General features: G+C 50.7%; 1 protein-coding gene across 2 annotated transcripts in view; it reads left to right on the top strand.

The window, feature by feature from the left end:
• Nucleotides 1-245: 245 nt before the first annotated feature.
• Srrm3 (serine/arginine repetitive matrix 3) overlaps nt 246-19,666 on the top strand; it is a 38,964-nt gene continuing 19,543 nt past the window's right edge. For both annotated transcript variants that reach the window (XM_052167972.1, XM_052167971.1), the window contains exons 1-7: nt 246-478; nt 4,260-4,361; nt 16,317-16,445; nt 16,525-16,605; nt 17,065-17,094; nt 18,989-19,051; nt 19,213-19,248. In XM_052167972.1, coding sequence (XP_052023932.1) covers nt 246-478; nt 4,260-4,361; nt 16,317-16,445; nt 16,525-16,605; nt 17,065-17,094; nt 18,989-19,051; nt 19,213-19,248 — 674 coding nt within the window. The remainder of the gene's footprint in view (nt 479-4,259; nt 4,362-16,316; nt 16,446-16,524; nt 16,606-17,064; nt 17,095-18,988; nt 19,052-19,212; nt 19,249-19,666) is intronic.

Below are 19,666 nucleotides of genomic sequence, written 5' to 3'. Positions count from 1 at the left end.
CCTGGCCTGCACCCACCCACTGTACAGATGGGGAAAGACTAGTGTGAATTACATTCACGTCCTGAAGTGATGGTACCCGCCCCTCCCTCTACAGCGTGAGAACAAGCGGATTAGAGCCGCGAGTGGGCCCTAAACCTCCAGGATTAAGTCACAGAGAAAGAGCTTAGCCAATGGCCGAGAGGTGAGTGACCACCCCACCTTGTGATTTATCTGTCCCGCAGGGCCGGCCGCCAAGGACCTGTGTCATGTCCTCCACCGTGAACAACGGGGCTACCGGCATGCCAGCTCCGCCGGATGCTGCCAATGGCTTCCCGCAGCCCGGCGCCTCGTCCGGGTCCTGGCCGCGCGCGGAGGAGGAGCTGCGCGCCTCGGAGCCCGGCTTGGTGAAGCGCGCGCACCGAGAGATCCTGGACCACGAACGCAAGCGGCGCGTGGAGCTCAAGTGCATGGAGTTGCAGGAGATGATGGAGGAGCAGGGGTGAGTAGGGCGTGGCGGGAGGGGTGGGGCCAGAAGAGACGTGGGTGGGGCGAGACCGAACTGTTCAGGACTTGGCGCTGAAGCTGTCAGAGGCGGGGCTAGGGCGTGGTGAGCATGGTGGGGCGTGGCTAGGGCAAGGAGTGGTAGGGCGGAGGTTACGCTACGCTGGGGGGGGGGCCTGGTGCAGAGAGGCAGGGTAGAGGCAGACAAGGGGCGTGGCTGAAAATATAGTAGGCGGAATCAGAGCAGCCGAGACTGAGTACCTGGTGAGGAGGAGATAGAGTAGGGGCGTGGTTGGGATGTGCTTTGTGCTCAGAGAAGTGGGCAAGGGCGGGGCCCGACAGGGGGTATGGTTGCTTTGTGGTTGTAATGGGCACAGCCAGTCTGAGCAGCGGTCCAGCATGCACAGAGGCTGGGTGGAGAGGGAGGGGCGGGGCTAGGCATAGTGTCTGGCAGGAGTAAGGTAGGATAAAGCCAGAGGAAGAGTGTGGATTTAAGTATGGAGGGATGGTGAGGAATGGCGGAGTAGGGGTGTAGCTAAACCCTCCAGAGGGGCGCCTAGAGGGAATGGTCAAGCTCTACTTCCGGGAGGGGTACGAGGCTATTTGTCTGAGAACTTGGCAGTGGCAGAGTTATGCCCAGGGACTGTGTGTGGCAGAGCAACGTGGGGTGAGGACGGCATGGGGTGGAGCCAGGACTGAGATGGGCGTGAGCTTGGGCTGCACTCAGGAGTTCGGGGGCTGGGGGGCTGCGGGGCGTGGCTATCCTAATGCAGGAGACCTGACCTGGATGTAATGGAGCTGTACCCAGGATATTGGTGCAACAGGGTGGGGTGTGGACGAGACCAGGACTAAACAGGGAGCCTAGCCTGGCATGGTGATCTAGAAGCAAAATTGGGATGTAGCCAGGGCCTGATCGGGCTGGTGGCAGGTGCCACGTCTGATGAGGCTGATGGAACGTTGATTCTAGTCTGCAGTGCTGGCCTTGGTGGGGTCAAAACAAAAAACAAAAAACAAAAAACTTCAGACAGAGTGAGGGCAGGGTTGGAATAGGGCAGAAGTGTCCAGGGAGAGAGGGGGCCTGGGCTGGAGCCTGGTGCTGAGTCTGGGAATCAGCAGCCTAGTGCAGCACGGAGGCAGGGTCTGGACCAGCTAAATGGGGCCACAAACCCGACCTTTCGTTTATTCTTTAGTTCAGACAATGCAGCATCTGTCTCTGACACTCTAGACTAGGCTCCAACTCTCTGAAGCCAGTAGGATGCATTCCCCATGCCCTGGATACGCCCAGTGTCGAAAGCATAAAGACCTACAAACAGGATGACAACCCAAGGCCTCAGTTTCCACAATCTTTTAAAATGGATAGAGATGCCGAGTTAGTCAGGCAAGAAAACACAGAGGTTTTTCTTAGTAACCAGGCTTCCTGCAAAGTCGCCATGACCTTTAAACTGTGGTTTTCCCCTTAATCTGATCACTGAGAATGAATGGTCCTGGACTCAGAAGTCACTCCTATCCTCTGTCACACATGCACACACACATACGTAGACATGTGCATGCACAAACATACATGTGTGGGCCTGATATGCACGCATGCATGCACATTAAATATATAATAATTTACTAACCTGGAACTTTGCTATGTAGACCAGACTGGCCTCAAACTATGAGATTCCCGGCTCTTCCTTCTGAGTGCAACCATGCCTGACCAAACATAAATGAATAAATTTTTTTAAAAACCGTTTAAAATTGTTTAGTGCCAAGTTAGTTTAGTGAGGCGTTGCTACTCCCGATGGACACAGGCCTGAATGTGGAAACCTGCCTGGGATCTACAGGCTCCGGAGAGAGTCCTTGGCCCCTGTCATATGAGACTCTTCAAATGTCAACAAGACCCAGACTTTGGGCTGGGATGGGGTTTAGGACTGCCTAGCGTGGCTAAAGCCCTGGATTCCATTCCCAGCACTACCGAAGACCATGTGATGTGGTACAGTGTCCACAATCCCAGCTCCACAGAGGGAATGGGGAATTTGAGGTTATTCTTGATTACACAGCCAGATTGAGGTCAACCCGGACTATGGAAGGACCTGTCTCAAAAACAAAGACCCAGGGAATGAGAGTGTACTCCTTTGATCCCAGCACTCAGGAGGCAGAGGCAGGTGGATCGCTGTGAGTCCAAGGCCAGCCTGGTCTACAGAGAGAGTTCCAGGACACCAGAGCTACCTAGTCAGACCATGTCTCAAACAACAACAAAGAAAACAAAAAACAAAAAACAAAAAATCAAAACAAAACAAAACCCAGCCACTTCAGAGGACTTACAAAAACTCCATCTCCAAGGGGTCTAATGACTTCTTCTAGCCTGGTCTACAGAGCATATTATTCTAAGACCTCCAGGGCTATGAAGAAAAACCCTGTCTTGAAAAACAAACAAACAAAAAATGTTTAAAAGCAAAATTAATCTTCTATAAAATATTTGTCGATAAATAAGAGACAAGAGAGGGAAAGATATACCATTTCCATGGACAAGCAGAGTGGTTGAAGGCTGTGCCTGCTATAGGAGCAGGTAAAATAGGTAGTGTGGCTCCTGAGCAGAAGGCAAAGCAAGAGAAGACCCTCCCCTGCCCTCCCCCATTCTATTCTGTCACCTTGTCTCCCATTCTAAAGAGTGAAAACCCTAGAGGTCGTGACTCAAGGCTCACTCACTAACAGCCACAGACAACCGTTACTGCTACATCAGGCACGGAAGTATGTGTGCGCAGTCCTGAGGGGCAGCCTGTGAGTCCAGCGCTGAGACACTGAGGCAGGAGTATTAAAAGGTAGAGACCAGCTTGGATGACAAGTGAGTTACGGGCTAGCCTGGGCTACATAGCAAGACTCTGTTTAAAAAAAGGAGTTGGTGAGATGACTCAGCGGTGAAGAGCACCAGCTGTTCTTCCAGAGGACCCGGGTTCGATTCTCAGCACTCACCGTGGTTCACAGTTACAGATGTTTATCTGTAACTCCTCTTGCCTTGCTCTGGCTTCCTTGGGCAGCAGGCTCACATGTGGTCCACAGACAGACAGACAGACAGACAGACAAAACACACATACATCGAGTAAGAATTAAAACTTCTGTACAGTTTGTACGATGAGCTTAATAATAAAAACAATATTAAGAAAAGAAGGAGGGGGCTAGGGAGATGGCTCAGTGGTTAAGAAGACTGGCTGCTCTTCCAGAGGTCCCAAGTTCAAATCCCAACACCCACATGGTGGTTCACAACCATCTGTAAGCCGGGCAGTGGTGGCGCACGCCTGTAATCCCAGCACTCTGGGAGGCAGAGGCAGGCGGATTTCTGAGTTCGAGGCCAGCCTGATCTACAGAGTGAGTTCCAGGACAGCCAGGGCTATACAGAGAAACCCTGTCTCGAAAAAATCAAATCCAAAAAACAACCATCTGTAATGGGATCTGAGGCCCTCTTCTGGGGTGTCTGAAGACAGCGACAGTGTCCTTATAAATAAAATAAGGGAAAGAAAAGGAGGAAGGGAGGGGGAGAAATATAAAATAGAGAGAAGAAGGAGGGGGGAGGAAGGGAGAGGAGGGGACTGAATGAAAGCAGAAGGTAGGTGGGGAGGCGTGGGGAGGGGAGGAGATGGGGAGGGAGAGGGAACAATGAGATAGAATAACAAACTTATAAAAAGTAAACACACGCCACTGGAGCATGCGCAGTGATCCGGGGCTGGAGAGCAGGTGGGAAAGCACTGAAGGAGTGACCTAGAGTTGACAGTGAAATCCTCGTTCCCTCTTCCCCACAGGTACTCAGAGGAGGAGATCCGGCAGAAGGTCGGGACCTTCCGGCAGATGCTGATGGAGAAGGAAGGCGTACTGACCAGGGAGGACCGGCCTGGGGCCCACATGTGAGTATTTGCCTGAGGGACGGTAAGGGAGGGCGCATCTCCACTGCAACTGGATGGGGACGGGGGAGGGGAGAGGGCTTGTTCAGACGCGCCCGTTAGGGGATGGGGTGAGAAGATTTTGTGGACTCTGCTCACTGGAAGCTCTGGCCTGGCCCAGAGTGCAAGGTATAGACAACGGAGGATCCCTGAGGGCTATTTGCTACCCACCTGGGTCCTGTCTATGGGCTACAAGCCAGGGGACTTCAGAAATGTTCAGTCCTTCAATATGACAACCAACTGACAGTGTGACCACAGGCAAACTACAAGTTAGCCAATGGGTCAGTTATTCCTACCTGTAAAATGAACTCCACAATAAGCATGTGATGTGTCCTACATTGTACAAAGCCAAATGTAAATGGGCTGGGGGCGTGGCTCAGTGGTAGAGCCCCTGCCTAGAATCCCCCAGGGAGGGGCTGGGGGCGTGGCTCAGTGGTAGAGCCCCTGCCTAGAGTACCCCAGGGAGGGACTGCTGGTGTTGTTTGGTGGTAGAGTGTTTGCCTTGAACCCTCTAGCACGGCGCTGGGGCTCAGCCTTGGAGTCCTAAATGCAAGCCTCAGCGTGGGAGGAAAAACTGTGTAGAAAACGGAACAGGCTGAATTGGAGAGATCGCAAAGGGTAGCCCAGTGCTGAGCCTGACAGTGTACTCAGCAAATCCTCCGGCACACATTCAGAGGGTGTCCACCTTGCTAACGGTCCTTTCCCTGCCCAGCACTGAGGCTACGCACGAGACTGGAGAAAGGCTCTTGGTTTTTCTCTCGGCAGTGGGCCCAGCTCAGCAGCAGATGCCTTCCTGAATCTCCAGACTTCTGTCCACTTTGGGTTCACAAAAACCTAACTAATGATTTTAGGTTCTCAAATGGGACAATTATCATACTACACAGGGAGTTCAAGACCAGCCTGGGATATAGAAAAAGACCCTGTCTCAAAAAAAGAAAATAGTTTCCAAGGCTCTATGAGCAGTTGCTGGGGAAGAAACATTATTTTTAACATTTATTTACTTACTGTGTGTGCATGTGTGTGACCGTGAGTTAGTGCACATGCATGCCAGGGTGTGCATGTGGAGGTCAGAGGACAACTTCTGGCAATTAATTTTCTCCTTCTGCCATGTGGGTGTGAACTCAGATCTTCAGGTTTGGTAGCAAGCGCATTTACCCACTGATTCGTCTTGCTGGCCCATGGGGGAAAAACATTTTCTTTAGTGACATAGCCACTCTTAAGTTATTCTCTTTTCTCTTGGTCCTGTGTGCAACCTTAATGAAACACATTGGGTTAAAAAAAAAAAAAAAAGACATCAGAGTTTAGAGAGATGGCTTCTCAGTAAGAGACAAGACTGCTCTACAGAATGAGGTCAGTTGCGCTGCCCACAACTGTCTGGGACTCCAACTCTAGGAGATCCAAAGTCTTCTTCTGGTCTCAGGCACCTGTACACATGTGGTATGCATTCACACGCGCGCGCGTGCGCGCGCACACACACACACACACACATAAATAAAAATGACAAATATTTTTAAATGTTTTCTGATGCAGGGTGATTGTGGCACACGCCTTTAATCCCAACACTTGGGAGGCAGAGGCAGGCAGATCTTTATGTTTGAGTGAGTTGGAGACTAGCCTGGTCTGTGGAGCAAATTCTAGGACAGCCAAGAAGTTACACAGAAAAACCCTGACTCGAAGAAAGAAAGAAAGAAAGAAAGAAAGAAAGAAAGAAAGAAAGAAAGAAAGAAAGAAAGAAAGAAAGAAAGAAAGAAAGAAAGAAAGAAAGAAAGGAAGGAAGGAAGGAAGGAAGGAAGGAAGGAAGGAAGGAAGGAAGGAAGGAAAGAAAGAAGGGAAAGGAAGAAGGGAAAGAAAGAAAGAAGGGAAAGAAAGATAACAATGATTGTGTGTGTGTGTGTGAGAGAGAGAGAGAGAGAGAGAGAGAGAGAGAGAGAGAGATGTATCCCAAGATGGCCTGATTTGCTATGTAGTTGAGGATAACCTTGAACTTCTTTTATTCCTTTTTTTTTAGCAGTTTCCCACAGTAACACATACCTTTAATCCCAACACTCAGGAGGCAGATGCAGATAAGACCAGTATGGTCTATGTAGGGAGTTCCAGGATAACCAGAGCTACGTAGTAAGACCCTGTCTCAAAAGAGAGAGAGAAAGCCGGGCAGTGGTGGCGCACGCCTGTAATCCCAGCACTCTGGGAGGAAGAGGCAGGTGGAGTTCTGCATTCGAGGCCAGCCTGGTCTACAGAGTGAGCTCCAGGACAGCCAGGACTATACAGAGAAACCCTGTCTTGAAAAAACCAAATCCAAACTCAGTCCTCTGCAAGAACAGCAAGGGCTTTTTTGGTTGGTTGGTTGGTTGGTTGGTTGGTTTGGGCTTTTTTTTTTTTTTTTTTTTTTTTTTGAGGCAGGGTCTCTCTGTGTAGCCCTGGCTGTCCTGGAACTCACTCTGTAGACCAGGCTGTAGAATTCGAACTCAGAAATCCGCCTGCCTCTGCCTCCCAAGTGCTGGGATTAACAGCAAGGGTTCTTAACCACTAAATCATCTTCCCAGCCTGACTTTGAACGTGTGATTCTCCTGCCTCCGCCTTCAGAGTGTTGGGATTGCAGGCGTGCACTACCATGCTCAGCTCATGCCATGCTGAGAATAGAACACAGGGCCTCATACATGCGCGGTAAACATGTATTTGATCCACCTGACATTCATTCCCAGCCTGAAAACAGGGTCATGACTGCTTATACTCGTGATCCCTAATACGGTGTAGCCCTCCCAAGTTTGCACAAAGCTCCCGTTTCTTCATTCACGCAGGGAGGGGGGCTGAACCAAAGCCTTCTAACTAGGAGAGTATAATGGCACTAAAGATTGGGTGTGCTGGCACATGCGTGGAATCCCAGCACTGTGGGAGGCAGAGAGGTTCTCTGGGGCCTGCTGGCTGCCAGCTTAGCTCCAGGTTCAGTGAGAGGCTGACTCAAGAAGATAACACAGTGATAGAGCAAGAGGTTGTCTTCCTCCTACCTCTGTACCCATGCACTCAAACACCAACACACCCCTACACACGTACACACATCCCACATGCATAGTCACTGCACACACACACACACACACACACACACACACACACACATCAGCCATAAAGGCATTAATAAAGGAATTGCAACAACCACACCCAAAGGCGCGCAGCTATCCATGGTGCTGAAACCAAGCTTGTTCTTGGGCCGGGATGCACACAGAGGGGTGAGGCAGGCCTGGCCACACATTCTCTGCACCTAGCATCTGAGCCAGGTGCTATACATCTTTGATGTATAGGAGAAAGAGCCAGATGCTCCATCCACGTGTCCTGGCCTCTGGGTCCCTGCTGCACCACAGCCCAAGCCATGTGATTGGGCAGACCCTTGATTTCCCTAGTTCTTCGTAACTTTATATTTAAAATGAAGGTAGGATACCCTCCTCCTAGACTTGTTAGGCCTGGAGGTTAGCCCAATATAGGAGGAGGCTAGCCCAATGCAGGCGCACTTGCCTAGGACCCGCCATGAAGCGCTGGGGTATGAATTAGCTGTAGAGTGCTTGCCGAGGTCCACCTCCCCCGCCCCAGTAAGACTCTGGGGACGTGGCTCAGCTGTAAATCCCTTGCATAGCATGCAGGAGGCTCTGGTTTCTGTCCCTAGCATGAGAAAAACATAAATAAATGTGTGAGGATTAATACCCAGCACACAGCCAGCACACATCGCTGCCAGGTGACCATGACAATCACCTACATGTGCTCAATTGTCTTCAATAATTGACTTCAATCGACAACTGCTCAATTTCCATTGAGGTCTAACATGGTTTCTCTGCCACAATGAATTAAACTTCCGATACCGTTAACAAAACAGCCCAGTTGTCTGTGCAGTGTACTTCGACCACTGGTCTGGTTCCCTTCTGCCTGCCAAGTCTTGGGTTTCATCCAGACTCCGATTTTAACATCCCGCAAATTATAGACCAGTGTTCTGGGCTTAGGCAAATTCTCTACCATATAAATACACCCTCACCCCCAAATTTGGAAGCCCCTACCGTTAACACGAGTAGGTGGCAGGAGAGTTGGCTCAGTGATTAAGAACACTTGTCATCTTCCAGAAGACCCAAGTTCAATTCCTGGCACCCACATGGTGGTTCACAGACATCCTCAGTTTTAGTTCCAGGAGATCTGATGTCCTCTTCTAACCTCTGTAGGCACAAGTGTGTACACAGTGCTCTTGTAAGCAGGCAGACAGGACATTAACACATAAAATAAAATAAAATAAATCTAATTGGAAAATTTTTTCCAAACCATGAAAGCAGATCCATACTGAAGGGTCCCTACCCTGCGAGTCTTCGGGGGTCATTGTAAGTTCACACTGGCTTCCTAACAGAGATCGGATCACCCCTAGGGAACGATCCTTCTTTGCCCGTGTGCTAACTGACTGACAAGAGTGGTCATTTAAAGCTGGGTGGTGGCAGTGCATGCCTGTAATCCCAGCACTGTGGGAGGCAGAGGCAGGCGGATTTCTGAGTTCAAAGCCAGCCTGGTCTACAGAGTGAGTTCCAGGACAACCAGGGATATACAGAGAAACCCTGTCTTGAAAAAAACCAAATCCAAAAAACAAACAAAAAAAAAAAAAAGAGTGGTCATTTCTCCGGACAATCCTCTCCCCGGACTGCCATCAGAATATTATACTGCTGTCATGTTGAGAAATGACTCTACAAAAGCCAGAAGCCAGGAGAAGGCTTCTGCAGGAAGCAGGATGCTGTTTGGAGATGGTTCCCTGTGGATGATGGATCCTTGGGGTGGGACCACGGTATGTCTGTGACCTTTCCAGACCTGTAGTCAAAGTACACGAATGACACAGACAAAATGGGCTGTCTGGTTAATGGTATCAGAGGTTTAATTCACCGTGGCAGAGGAAGCGTGTTGGAATTGATGGCACACATCACTGTGGCCAGAAACTGCTGGAGAGACAGAAAGGGAGAAAAACACAAGACGTGTCCATCGAAGACATTCCCCATAATGCACCACTTCCTTCTACTGGCCCCACCTCCCAAAATTCCACCACGGCCTCATGGCCTACCTATTCATACTTTGCTTTTTGTTTTTTTTACACGCACATGCACACACTCTAGTGTGTGTGTGTGTGTGTGCATGTGTGTGTGCATGTGCGTGTACATGTGTATGTGTGTAAACGTGCATGTTCCATGCCATGCATGTGGAGGACAGCTTGCAGGAATGAGCTCTCTCTTTTCACCACATGGACACCATGTTAACCGAACCCAGGTCCCCAAGCTTGCCAACCAAGTGCCTTTCTGAGCCATGTCACCAGCCAGCCACTCTGTTTCAAAAGTTTCATGCTTATATGACATACCAAAGTGTTTGGGAAAGCAGGCTTACAGAGGCAAGATTTACGAGCTACTTCCTAACACAGTGTGAACAAAGTCTAGTCGTTTTCTCAACACGCCTAATTTTAGACGTGGTGTGGCCTCTCTGAACCTCATCATTTCATCTGTAAGACAGGAATGCTAATGACGGTTCCCATGTCAAAGGCTTGTTCTGAATATTCAATGGTTAAATGAGATAAATACACGGAACGCGCTCGAAATACTGTCTGGCACCCTCACTAGCAATTATCATAATAGACATAGGATCAATGTTTGCCCTGCACTGGGAGGCATGGGATAAAAGAATGCAGATCCAGTTCTTTCCTGTTCCTGCCACCGTTCAAGGCCTGCGTGAGGCCAGGGGGCGTGATGGCAGAAAGAGAAGACCCTTTGCCCAGAATCTCACCAGTATCACGGTTCTCATCCGTGGCTCTCGTCTGCTGATTGGACCAATAAGCTCCTGGCTAAAGAGAAACAAAACCAGCTAAGTAACAACGTGTTGACACACTAGCCAGTGAGGTGACTTAGCCAGTGGTGGACTGAGTTTGATCCCTGGGATTCGCAGAGTGGACAGAGAGGTTATCCAGCAAGTCACCCTCAGACCTCTACAAAGTCTCTTTTTGATTTAAAAAAATGGTATAAAGAACATCCAGTGAGAGGCAGTCTTTCGTGTGTGTGTGTGTGTGTGTGTGTGTGTGTGTGTGTGTCTGTGTCTGTGTCTGTGTGTCTGTGTGTGTACAGATATATGGGGGCCAGAGACCAACACTGAATATCTTCCTCAATTTCTGTCTGCCTTATTTTCTGAGACAGGCCCTCACTGGCTAGGAACTCACCATTAAGCTGAACTGACTGGCCAGCACAATCCAGAAACCGTCCTGTCTCTCTTTCCTCAGTACAGGGATCACATGGGCACATCCCTGGGCACATCGCTACACCCAGCTTGTTACTTTGGTGCTGGGAGGGAACTCAGGTCCCCTTGCTTACACAGGAAACACTTTGCCAACTGAGCCATCTCCCCATGCCCCCTCCGTTTCTAGTTTCATGTAGCCTAGACTGGCCTCCAACCTGCTACCCTTCACCTCTGATCCTCCTGCCTCCACCTCCCAAATGCTGGTGAGCGCCACTGCATCTGGCCTCCGAGACACCTTTTCACTTCATAGCCAACTGTCTATGCCTGAGCTGGTCACCTCTATGCTAGGACGACACTCCATCCTTCCATCCCCATGGACATATTCCATTGATGTAATGAAGCATTGACTAGGTAGCAAACTTGGATTTAAGAACAAATGATGCTAAGTAAGTCTGGCGTTCAGCCTGTGAGGCCATAGCCACACAAAAAGTAAAAGTTAAAACAAATGTGCTGAGCCGGGCGGGGGTGGCGCACGCCTTTAATCCCAGCAGAGGCAGGTGGATTTCTGAGTTTGAGGCCAGCCTGGTCTACAGAGTGAGTTCCAGGACAGCCAGGGCTATACAGAGAAACCCTGTCTCAAAAACAAAAACAAAAAACAAAAACAAAACAAAAACAAAAAAAAAATGTGCTGGTGATAAATAGGGCGGGGCCATGGCTCAGTGGGAAAATGCTTGCTTGGAAGAGGAGGAGCCACATTTGGATTCTCCGTACTCACATGAAAGCTGTGTGTGCTAGCGTGCATCTGCAGCTGAGCACTAGACAGGCAGAACCCTGTGGATGCTGGGGCTTTGCTGCCTAGCTAGTCTAGTTCCAACAGTGAGCTAGCTCCAGGTTCAGTGAAGACTCCCATCTCCAAAACCTAAGGGAGGGTGTGGGGGGCTAGAGAGATGGTTTTGAGCACTAGTTACTCTTGCAGAGAACCAGTATCCACTCCAGTACCGGCATGCTGGCTCACAATCTGTAACTCCAGTTCTAGGGGATCCAGCGCCCTCTTCTGGCCTCTTCAGGCACTGCATGCACATGGTGCACATACACTTAAACAATCATACATATAAAGTATCTTCAAATAAAGCTGAGAGTTATAGAGAGAGGTACCCTGGAGATGCAGCCATCCGAGAAGGAATGTGCAGGGGACATGGAAGAAGCATGGAGCAAGGCGTGCATGAAGGATATCAGTGGTCAACCTAACCGGGCAGTTACACAGTCTGGAAAGGTCTATTAGACAATGCCCAAAGGAAGCGATTGGATTTTGTATCCAAGCTTCATCGTGCTCAAGTCTGAATCAACCGAGGTTCCCTCCTCCCACCAGCTCACCCACAACTCACATGTGATGTCCCTACACTTTACAGTTCCACTAAAGACTGTGTTTTACACGTCAGGCATTGTGTGGCTGAGGGACTGTGTGGGATGTGATGGACCCAGAACTCCAGGGGGCTGGACACGTCAGTGTGGAGGGAGACAAGGACAGATGCGATGGAGCCAGCAGCTTCAGCATGAGGAAGAGCAGAGAGATGTGAACTAAAGGAGGGGGGATGACTGGTTCTGTGCAGGCAATGATCTAATAGACTAATCACATCCCGCCCACTCCCCAAAAAAACTTCCCAGACATCCACGTGCTGACCCCAAGGCTGTCAGGGTTTTTGCAAGCTGGATCATAACTATCGGTTTTTAATGTGCCAGGAATTAATTTCAAAGTCTCGCACTAAAGGGGGGTTTGTATCACTGGGCCATGCCCCACCATACACAGCTTCTTCTTTCTTTTGAAAAAATAAAGAAATAAATATAATATATAAAAAATATAAGAGAGTAGGTATCTTGATGGAAACCCATTGGCTTAAAACCTGCCTGTGCGGCGCTGCAGATCAAGGCCCGGGCCTCACGTGTGCTGACCCCTGACCCTGACTGACCCGCAGACCTACCTGGTCCTTGGGCTTTTGACTTTCCTGTTTAAGATTAATGTAAACTGTCGCTGTCTTCAGACACACCAGAAGAGGGCATCAGATCCCATTACAGATGGTTGTAAGCCACCATGGGTTGCCGGGAATTGAACTCAGGACCTCTGGAAGAGCAGTCAGTGTTCTAAACTGATGAGCCTTCTCTCCAGCCCGGCTTTTGTCTTTTAAACACAGAATTTAGTTAATAATTACTTGAAATGAACAACCTCACATCTGACTGTAGTTTGTTTCTGTGGATATGTATGTGGATATGCATGTGGATGTGCATGTGGATATGTGGGTGTGTGCAAGCACCTGCCAAGGTCAGAAGAAGACAACATGTTGTCCTAGAGTTGGTGTTAGAGGTAGTTAAGGGTTCCTTGACATTGGTGCTGGGAACTGGATTGAATTCTGGTCCTCTGGAAGAGCAGAAAATGCTGTTAATCATTGAGCCATCTTTCCAGCCCTAGGGTTTTGATTTTTATCTTGTGCATGTCTTGGTATATACATGTGCATTCGTGTGTGCAAGTATGTACACTTACTCATGTGTATATATATATGTGTGTGTGCACATGGAAGTCAGAAGACAATAGTACATTCTCTCTCTCTCTCTCTCTCTCTCTCTCTCTGTCTCTGTCTCTGTCTCTGTCTCTCTCTCTCTCTCTCTGTCTGTCTTTCTCTCTCTCTTTCTCCCCCTCTTCTTTGGTTTTTCGAATCAGGGTTTCTCTGTGTAGTCTTGGTTGTCCTGGAACTCACTCTGTAGACCAGGCTGGCCTTGAACTCATAACAATCCACCTGCCTCTGCCTTCCAAATGCTAGGATTAAAGGCATACACCACCACAACTGGGCTCTACCTGATTTTTTGAGACAGAGTTTCTCTGGACCTGGTACTCACCACTTTGGACCAATGGATGTCCAGGGCTCCTCCTACCTCCACATCCTACCACGGGGGTTACAGGTGGATGCCTCCGCCGCCGCCGCGCCTGTCTGTGTGGATGCTGGAGGTCTGAGCTCCACTCCTATGGTTGTGTTGTGCACTGAGCTCTCTACCAGGCCATCTGCTGAGCCCCAGCTCCTTTATTTCTTACTTTTTATTTATTTTGAGAGAGACAAAGAGAAAGAGAAGAGGTTAGAGAAAGCATACCTCACAGTGTATGTGTGCAGGTCAGAAGACAATTTGCAGGAGTCAGTTCTCACCTACCGCCATGTGGGTTCTGGGGAGTGAACTCAGGTTGTTATACTCAGAGGCAAACGCCTTTACCCACTGAGCCATTTTGTCAGCTTTTCCTTATTTGTTTATTTATTTAGTTATTGAGACGGGGTTTCTATGAAAAGTTCACCCTGAACTTACTATGTAGTAAGTTCAAATCTATGATCCTCCTGCTTCCTTTTCCTGAGTGCCAGGATTGTGTGTGTCACCATGCCTGCTGTAAAGTCTTCCCTTAGCCATGTCACCACAGCCAGTCTCCCTTCCCTCCATTTTTTTATGTGCTGGTCCCACATCGATTCCAAGAAGAGGCGTCTGTGATGTGTAAGCCAGCAGATACCCAGCCACACCCCTGCCAAGTAATCAGTACTGGGTAATGCTCCAGTGACAGACCAAGCTTGGTGTGAGGTGCTTCAGAGGACAAATCTGACTTAATCCTCTGCTCAATGCCAGGGGGTTCTCTTTTCTTGTGGAGATCAGGTCCCTGAGGGTCAGCCAGCACAGTCATTTCTGGATTCAAATCCATCTGGGAATCCAAAGCTGGTGCCGGTGCAGTGCTGGCCTCTCTCCTTGGTACAGGAAAGGATGGACTGTGTGCAGGCAGCCCCCAAGCATGTGAGTGTGTGTGCATGTGTGTGTGAGTGTGCGTGTGTGAGAGTGTTGTGAGTGCATGCACGTGTGCGTATGAGTGTGCACGTGTGAATGTGTGTGAGTGTATGCGTATGTGAGTGTGTGCGTGCATGTGTGTGCATGAGTGTGAGTGAGTGTGTGTGTTAGTGTGTGTGTGTGTGCACGTGAGTGTGTGTGTGAATGTGGGGGCTGGAGGGTGTTCTTCCGAGGCCAGGAAACTGTCCCCCCAGAATGGAAGATGAGGGAGGCAGAGATGAGGAGGAGGGTCTGTCACCCTGGAGCCCATGGCTGTGAAAGATCATTTATAGGCTTGTTCCATTAAAAAGGAAAGAAATGTAGGCTACCAAAAGACAGAGAGTAAGGAGCTTGCCACTAAGCAGAGTTTGATCCCCAGAGTCCGCATGGCGGAAGGAGAGAAATGATGGTCGCAGGCCATGTCCTGACCTCCACATTCACAGTGGCATACGTGAGCCCCATTCCCACACATATGTCAGGAAATAAATATTTTTTAAAAGAATGTCTTAACAATCCAATTACCTTTTTAAGAATTATGTTGAAGAAGAGGCTCAGCCAGGGACCTAATCAGGTCCCAGGTCCCAGGGTAGGGACAGAGCCATCATGATAAAGACCCCTGTGAGTCCCTGAGGGGAGGGGAGTGCCCAGACAGCACCGTTGCATCGCTGGGAACCAGGCATCCACAAACCAGGCATCTGCAGCAGAGGATACCCGCGGGTGGGGAGGCTGTCAGAGACGGATGGGGAGTGGATATATAGAGCTGGAGACAGCAGAGAGCTCTCTCTCTCTCTCTCTCTCTCTCTCTCTCACACACACACACACACACACACACACACACACACCCTCTGGCGCTAACCGTGATTGATGAAGCAGCAGGCAGCTGGAGCTTGGAAGTGCAGAGGCCTCTGGAGGCTTCGGAGGGGAGGGGGCTGAGGAGAGGCTATGAATATTTCAGAGGCTGAGGCCAAGGCTGAAGGAAAAGAGGGGGGAGGGGAGGCACAAAGAGAGGGGGGGGGGCGCAGGGATCTGGAAAGGCAGATGTCAGCCATGGGGGAGGGAAAGGGAAGCCAGTAGGGACACCAGGATAGGACAGGCTGACTGTCACTGGGAGAAGACTTGTGGAGGGGTGAGGAGTCGCTCGATCAGTGGGATGTGTGTAATTGTTCTATTGATGTTTGAGACAGACTCTCATGTATCCCAGCTGGCCACAACATCCCTAAGCATCAAAAGATGACCTTGAGCTCCTGAGGTGTGCCCTACCACAGCCAGCTTAGGTGTTACAGATGGGCGAGGTGGGGCCCTTTGTCAAGTCTGCATTCCCGTGTGTGTGTGTGTGTGTGTGTGTGTGTGTGTTACTGGGAATGGAACCCAGGGTTTCCCTATAGGCGGGTGCTATACAACTGAGCTCTGGACCCCAAGCTCTTCCCCGGGTAATTCTACAAGTGCTCTCCCTCGAAGCTGCATCCCGAGACCTTCATTCATCCACCCACCCATCCATCCATATCCATCCGTCTGTCCGTCCGTCCTTCCATCCATCCATCTTATTTAGGTTGAGCAGGCAAGCCTTGAACTTGAAAACCTCCTGTCTCAGCATTCCTAGTAGTTGAAATAACCGGCCTACTCTACCTGGCTTGGCATTTCTCTCCCTTTTGCAAACCAGTGCCCCAGAATTTGGGTTACTCAGATCTTCATCACACCCTCCAGGGCTGGGGATGGCAAGCCCCGAGGTCTACAAGCACAGCCCCCTCTTCCCAGCCACAACTAACCGAGAGGGCATCAGGCAGGCTGCAGCAGCGGGAAGGCCACTCTCAGAGGCGGACCGGCAGCCTCTCTGTCTCTCCTTAGCATGGCAGAGACCCCGCGACGGATGGAGGGCTTGGAGCCAGGCCTGGAGTACCCACCTTTCGATGAGGACGACGGCCCGGTGGATTGCGACTGCCCGGTCGCCTGCTACCGCGGGCACCGGGGGTACAGGTGAGCGGCCGCCGCGGCGGAGGGGAGGGCAATATGGGGCCGCCTCCCTCACCTCCCGCTGCCGCCCCTTCTCACTCAGGACCAAGCACTGGTCCAGCAGCTCCGCATCGCCCCCTCCCAAGAAGAAGAAGAAAAAGAAAGGCAGTCATCGGAGGAGCCGGTGAGAGTGGCGCATGGCCCTAGGGCGAGGTGGGGAGGGCCTTGGGGTTCCCATCTTGGACTCACGCGGGACACAGGTGCTACACTTGGAATCTGCAAACTTAAACCTGCCCCTCTCCCTTTCTTGAATTCCTTCGTACACAGCAACTTAACCCCTCCCCTTAGTCCCGCCCATTCCCTAAGCTCCGCCCCGCTTTAAGTCCCGCCCCCACTGGGTAGTACCGTCCTCCCAGGACTCAGGTAACACCATCCCAAGTATGTATGTCCCTGGGAAGGAGGTCATTACTGGACCTTAACTACAACTCCCCCATCTCTATGTCCCTGTTCCCCCATCCCACCTCCCCCACCCCCATCCCACCTCCCAACCCTCCCCCTCCCCCCTCCCGTCCTGAGGTACAAGCTAGGGCCACTAGCTAATCCGAGACATCTGTCTGTCCTTTCTTTCTAACATCACCCTCAGCAAAAAGAGGAGGCTAGAGTCAGAATGCAGGTCAGTGATGAAGGGGACAGGAACGGGGGGGGGGGGGGGGGGGGAGGGAGGAGGGGGGCAGGATGGGGGGGAGGGCGGGAGCCCGAGGCGGGGGACACAACCCAAGGCCAGGCCACCTTCCAGGCACAGGAGGTCTGACCCTCCAGGGGGTGGACACTGGACTCTCTGGTGCCAGTGTTTTCATACCCAGACCACAGAGATCCCAGGGCTGGCGACAGCTCAGAGCCAGTGAGTTTGATTAGTGCAAGGCCCCAGGGTTTTAATTTCAGCATTGTAAGAAAAATGTTTCCCCTTCCTCTCATGATATAAAGCACACTCTTGTGATCCCACCACTCAGGAGGCCAAGGTAGGAAGATCATGAGCGCAAGGATAGCCTGGGCTACACACCAAGACCTGTCTCCAAAACAAACAAAAATAACTAAGCAAACAACATAAAGGTTCAGAGGAGATAGCTCAGACAGGAGAATGTTTTCCTTGAAACCATAGACATCTGAGTGGGACGCCTAGAATCTCTCACACACACACAAGACACACACACACAAGACACACATACACACACCAGACACAAACACCCACAAGACACACACACACCAGACACACACACAAGACAAACACACATGCCAGGAGGTGGTGGCGCACGCCTGTAATCCCAGCACTCTGGGAGGCAGAGGCAGGTGGATTTCTGAGTTCGAGGCCAGCCTGGTCTACAGAGTGAGTTCCAGGACAGCCAGGGCTATACAGAGAAACCCTGTCTCAAAAAAAAACCAAATCAAAAAATCAAAAAAATAAAAATAAAAAAATAAAAAAGACAGACACACACACAAAACACACACACCAGACACACACACATACCAGACACACATACACAAGACACACATACACCAGACACATACACATTCCAGACACACAACACACACCAGACACACACACACACCAGACACACACACACATCTCACATACACACACCACACACACATTATACATACACATCACACACATACACACCACACACACATTACACAAATATCACACACAAACACCAGACACACACACACACACAAGATATACACACAAGAAGGGGGCTTACAGGACTTTCGGGGAGTGGGGGGCTAGAAAAGGGGAAATCATTTGAAATGTAAATAAATTATATCGAATAAAAAAAATTTTAAAAAAAAGATATACACACAAGATAAGACAGACACAGACACACATCACATGCTCACACGCACACACACCACACACACATTATATACACACATCACACACATACACACCAGACACACACATATTACACACACACACACACACACCAGACACACACAGACACACCACACACACACACACACACACACAGGTTTCTAATCCCAGCACTGAGGAGGCAGACACAGATGGATTCCCAGGGCTAGGCCAGTTAGCCTAGCCAAGCCAAGTCCCAGAAGCCAGGGCAAGACCATGACTCAGAAAGCACGGGGCTGGTGAGAAGGCTCAGCAGTCCCCAGTCCTGACTGAGACCCCGGGACCTCCATGGTGGCAGGAGGGAACTTTGCAAAGGCCCTTTTGTTTTCTCTGCACCCCATGTGTTCCCCCTGCCATGTGCACACAAACACACACGATACATATATGGGGGGAGGGGTCCGAGGCCGACCTCTGGGCTCTACATACATGAATACATACATGCATCTGTGCACACAAATGAAAGCAAAAGAGGTGACTGAAGAAGCAAGCAGTTAGCGTCAGCTTTAGGGGTCTTTGCCAGTCTGACCCATAAGCTAAGGGTCTCTGGGCTTCATAACTTGGGGCCCCTTCCCAGCTTCCAGACCTGGAGCCCCACCAGCCACACACATGCTCTCCCCTCCCCCCCCCCAAGCTCACTGGTGCCCACCCGTTTCCACAGCTGTGGGAGCGCTTCCCCCCTGCGCAAGAAGAAGAAGAGTGTGAAGAAACACCGCCGAGATCGGTACTTTGCCCTCTCCACACCCCCTACCCCCGCCCCCACCCCCACCCCCGCAGCCTGCCTCATTCCCTGGGCTCAGCACCCGCGCGGCGCCGGCCATTCCTTGAGCGGGGCCCCTCAGCAACCATTCCCGTAGAGGCTCAGGGGGATTTATCACCCTACAGGTCTGATTCTGGGTCCCGGAGGAAGAGACGATACAGGTGAGCTGTGCTTTCCTCAATGGGCATACAGAGGTGGCCGGGTCTCCTGTAGGGACCAAAGTCACAGAAGCGGGAGGGGGGAGGTCCCGGAATCCTGTCCGGCTCCCCCTCCAGGGGCTCTCTCACGGATGCAAGTGAGACTGAAAGACAGGCCCCAGAACTGCCTTTGCCTGCCTCACAGTTCAGCCCCAAGAATTTCCAGAAGGAGTTGCAACTCCTGTGTCCAGAGGGTGTGTCAGGAGGTACCCTCTTTGAAAGCTGAAAAACATCAGGACCCCGAAGTGCATAGAATGGGGCGCGCCAGGCCAGAGCATCTCTGTGAACCGCGTTGGTTCAGTGCATAGAAGGTGGGATGCCCAGGTTAGGGCTGTAGGTGGAGTTTTGGCATAGAGGTTGCTAGCTCTCTACAGGCCTGACT

This window comes from Apodemus sylvaticus, chromosome 22 (assembly GCF_947179515.1).
Source record: "Apodemus sylvaticus chromosome 22, mApoSyl1.1, whole genome shotgun sequence".
Classification (NCBI taxonomy): domain Eukaryota; kingdom Metazoa; phylum Chordata; class Mammalia; order Rodentia; family Muridae; genus Apodemus; species Apodemus sylvaticus.
The sequence above is the reverse complement of the archived record's forward strand: the minus strand, read 5'-3'. Positions and strand labels throughout refer to the sequence as shown.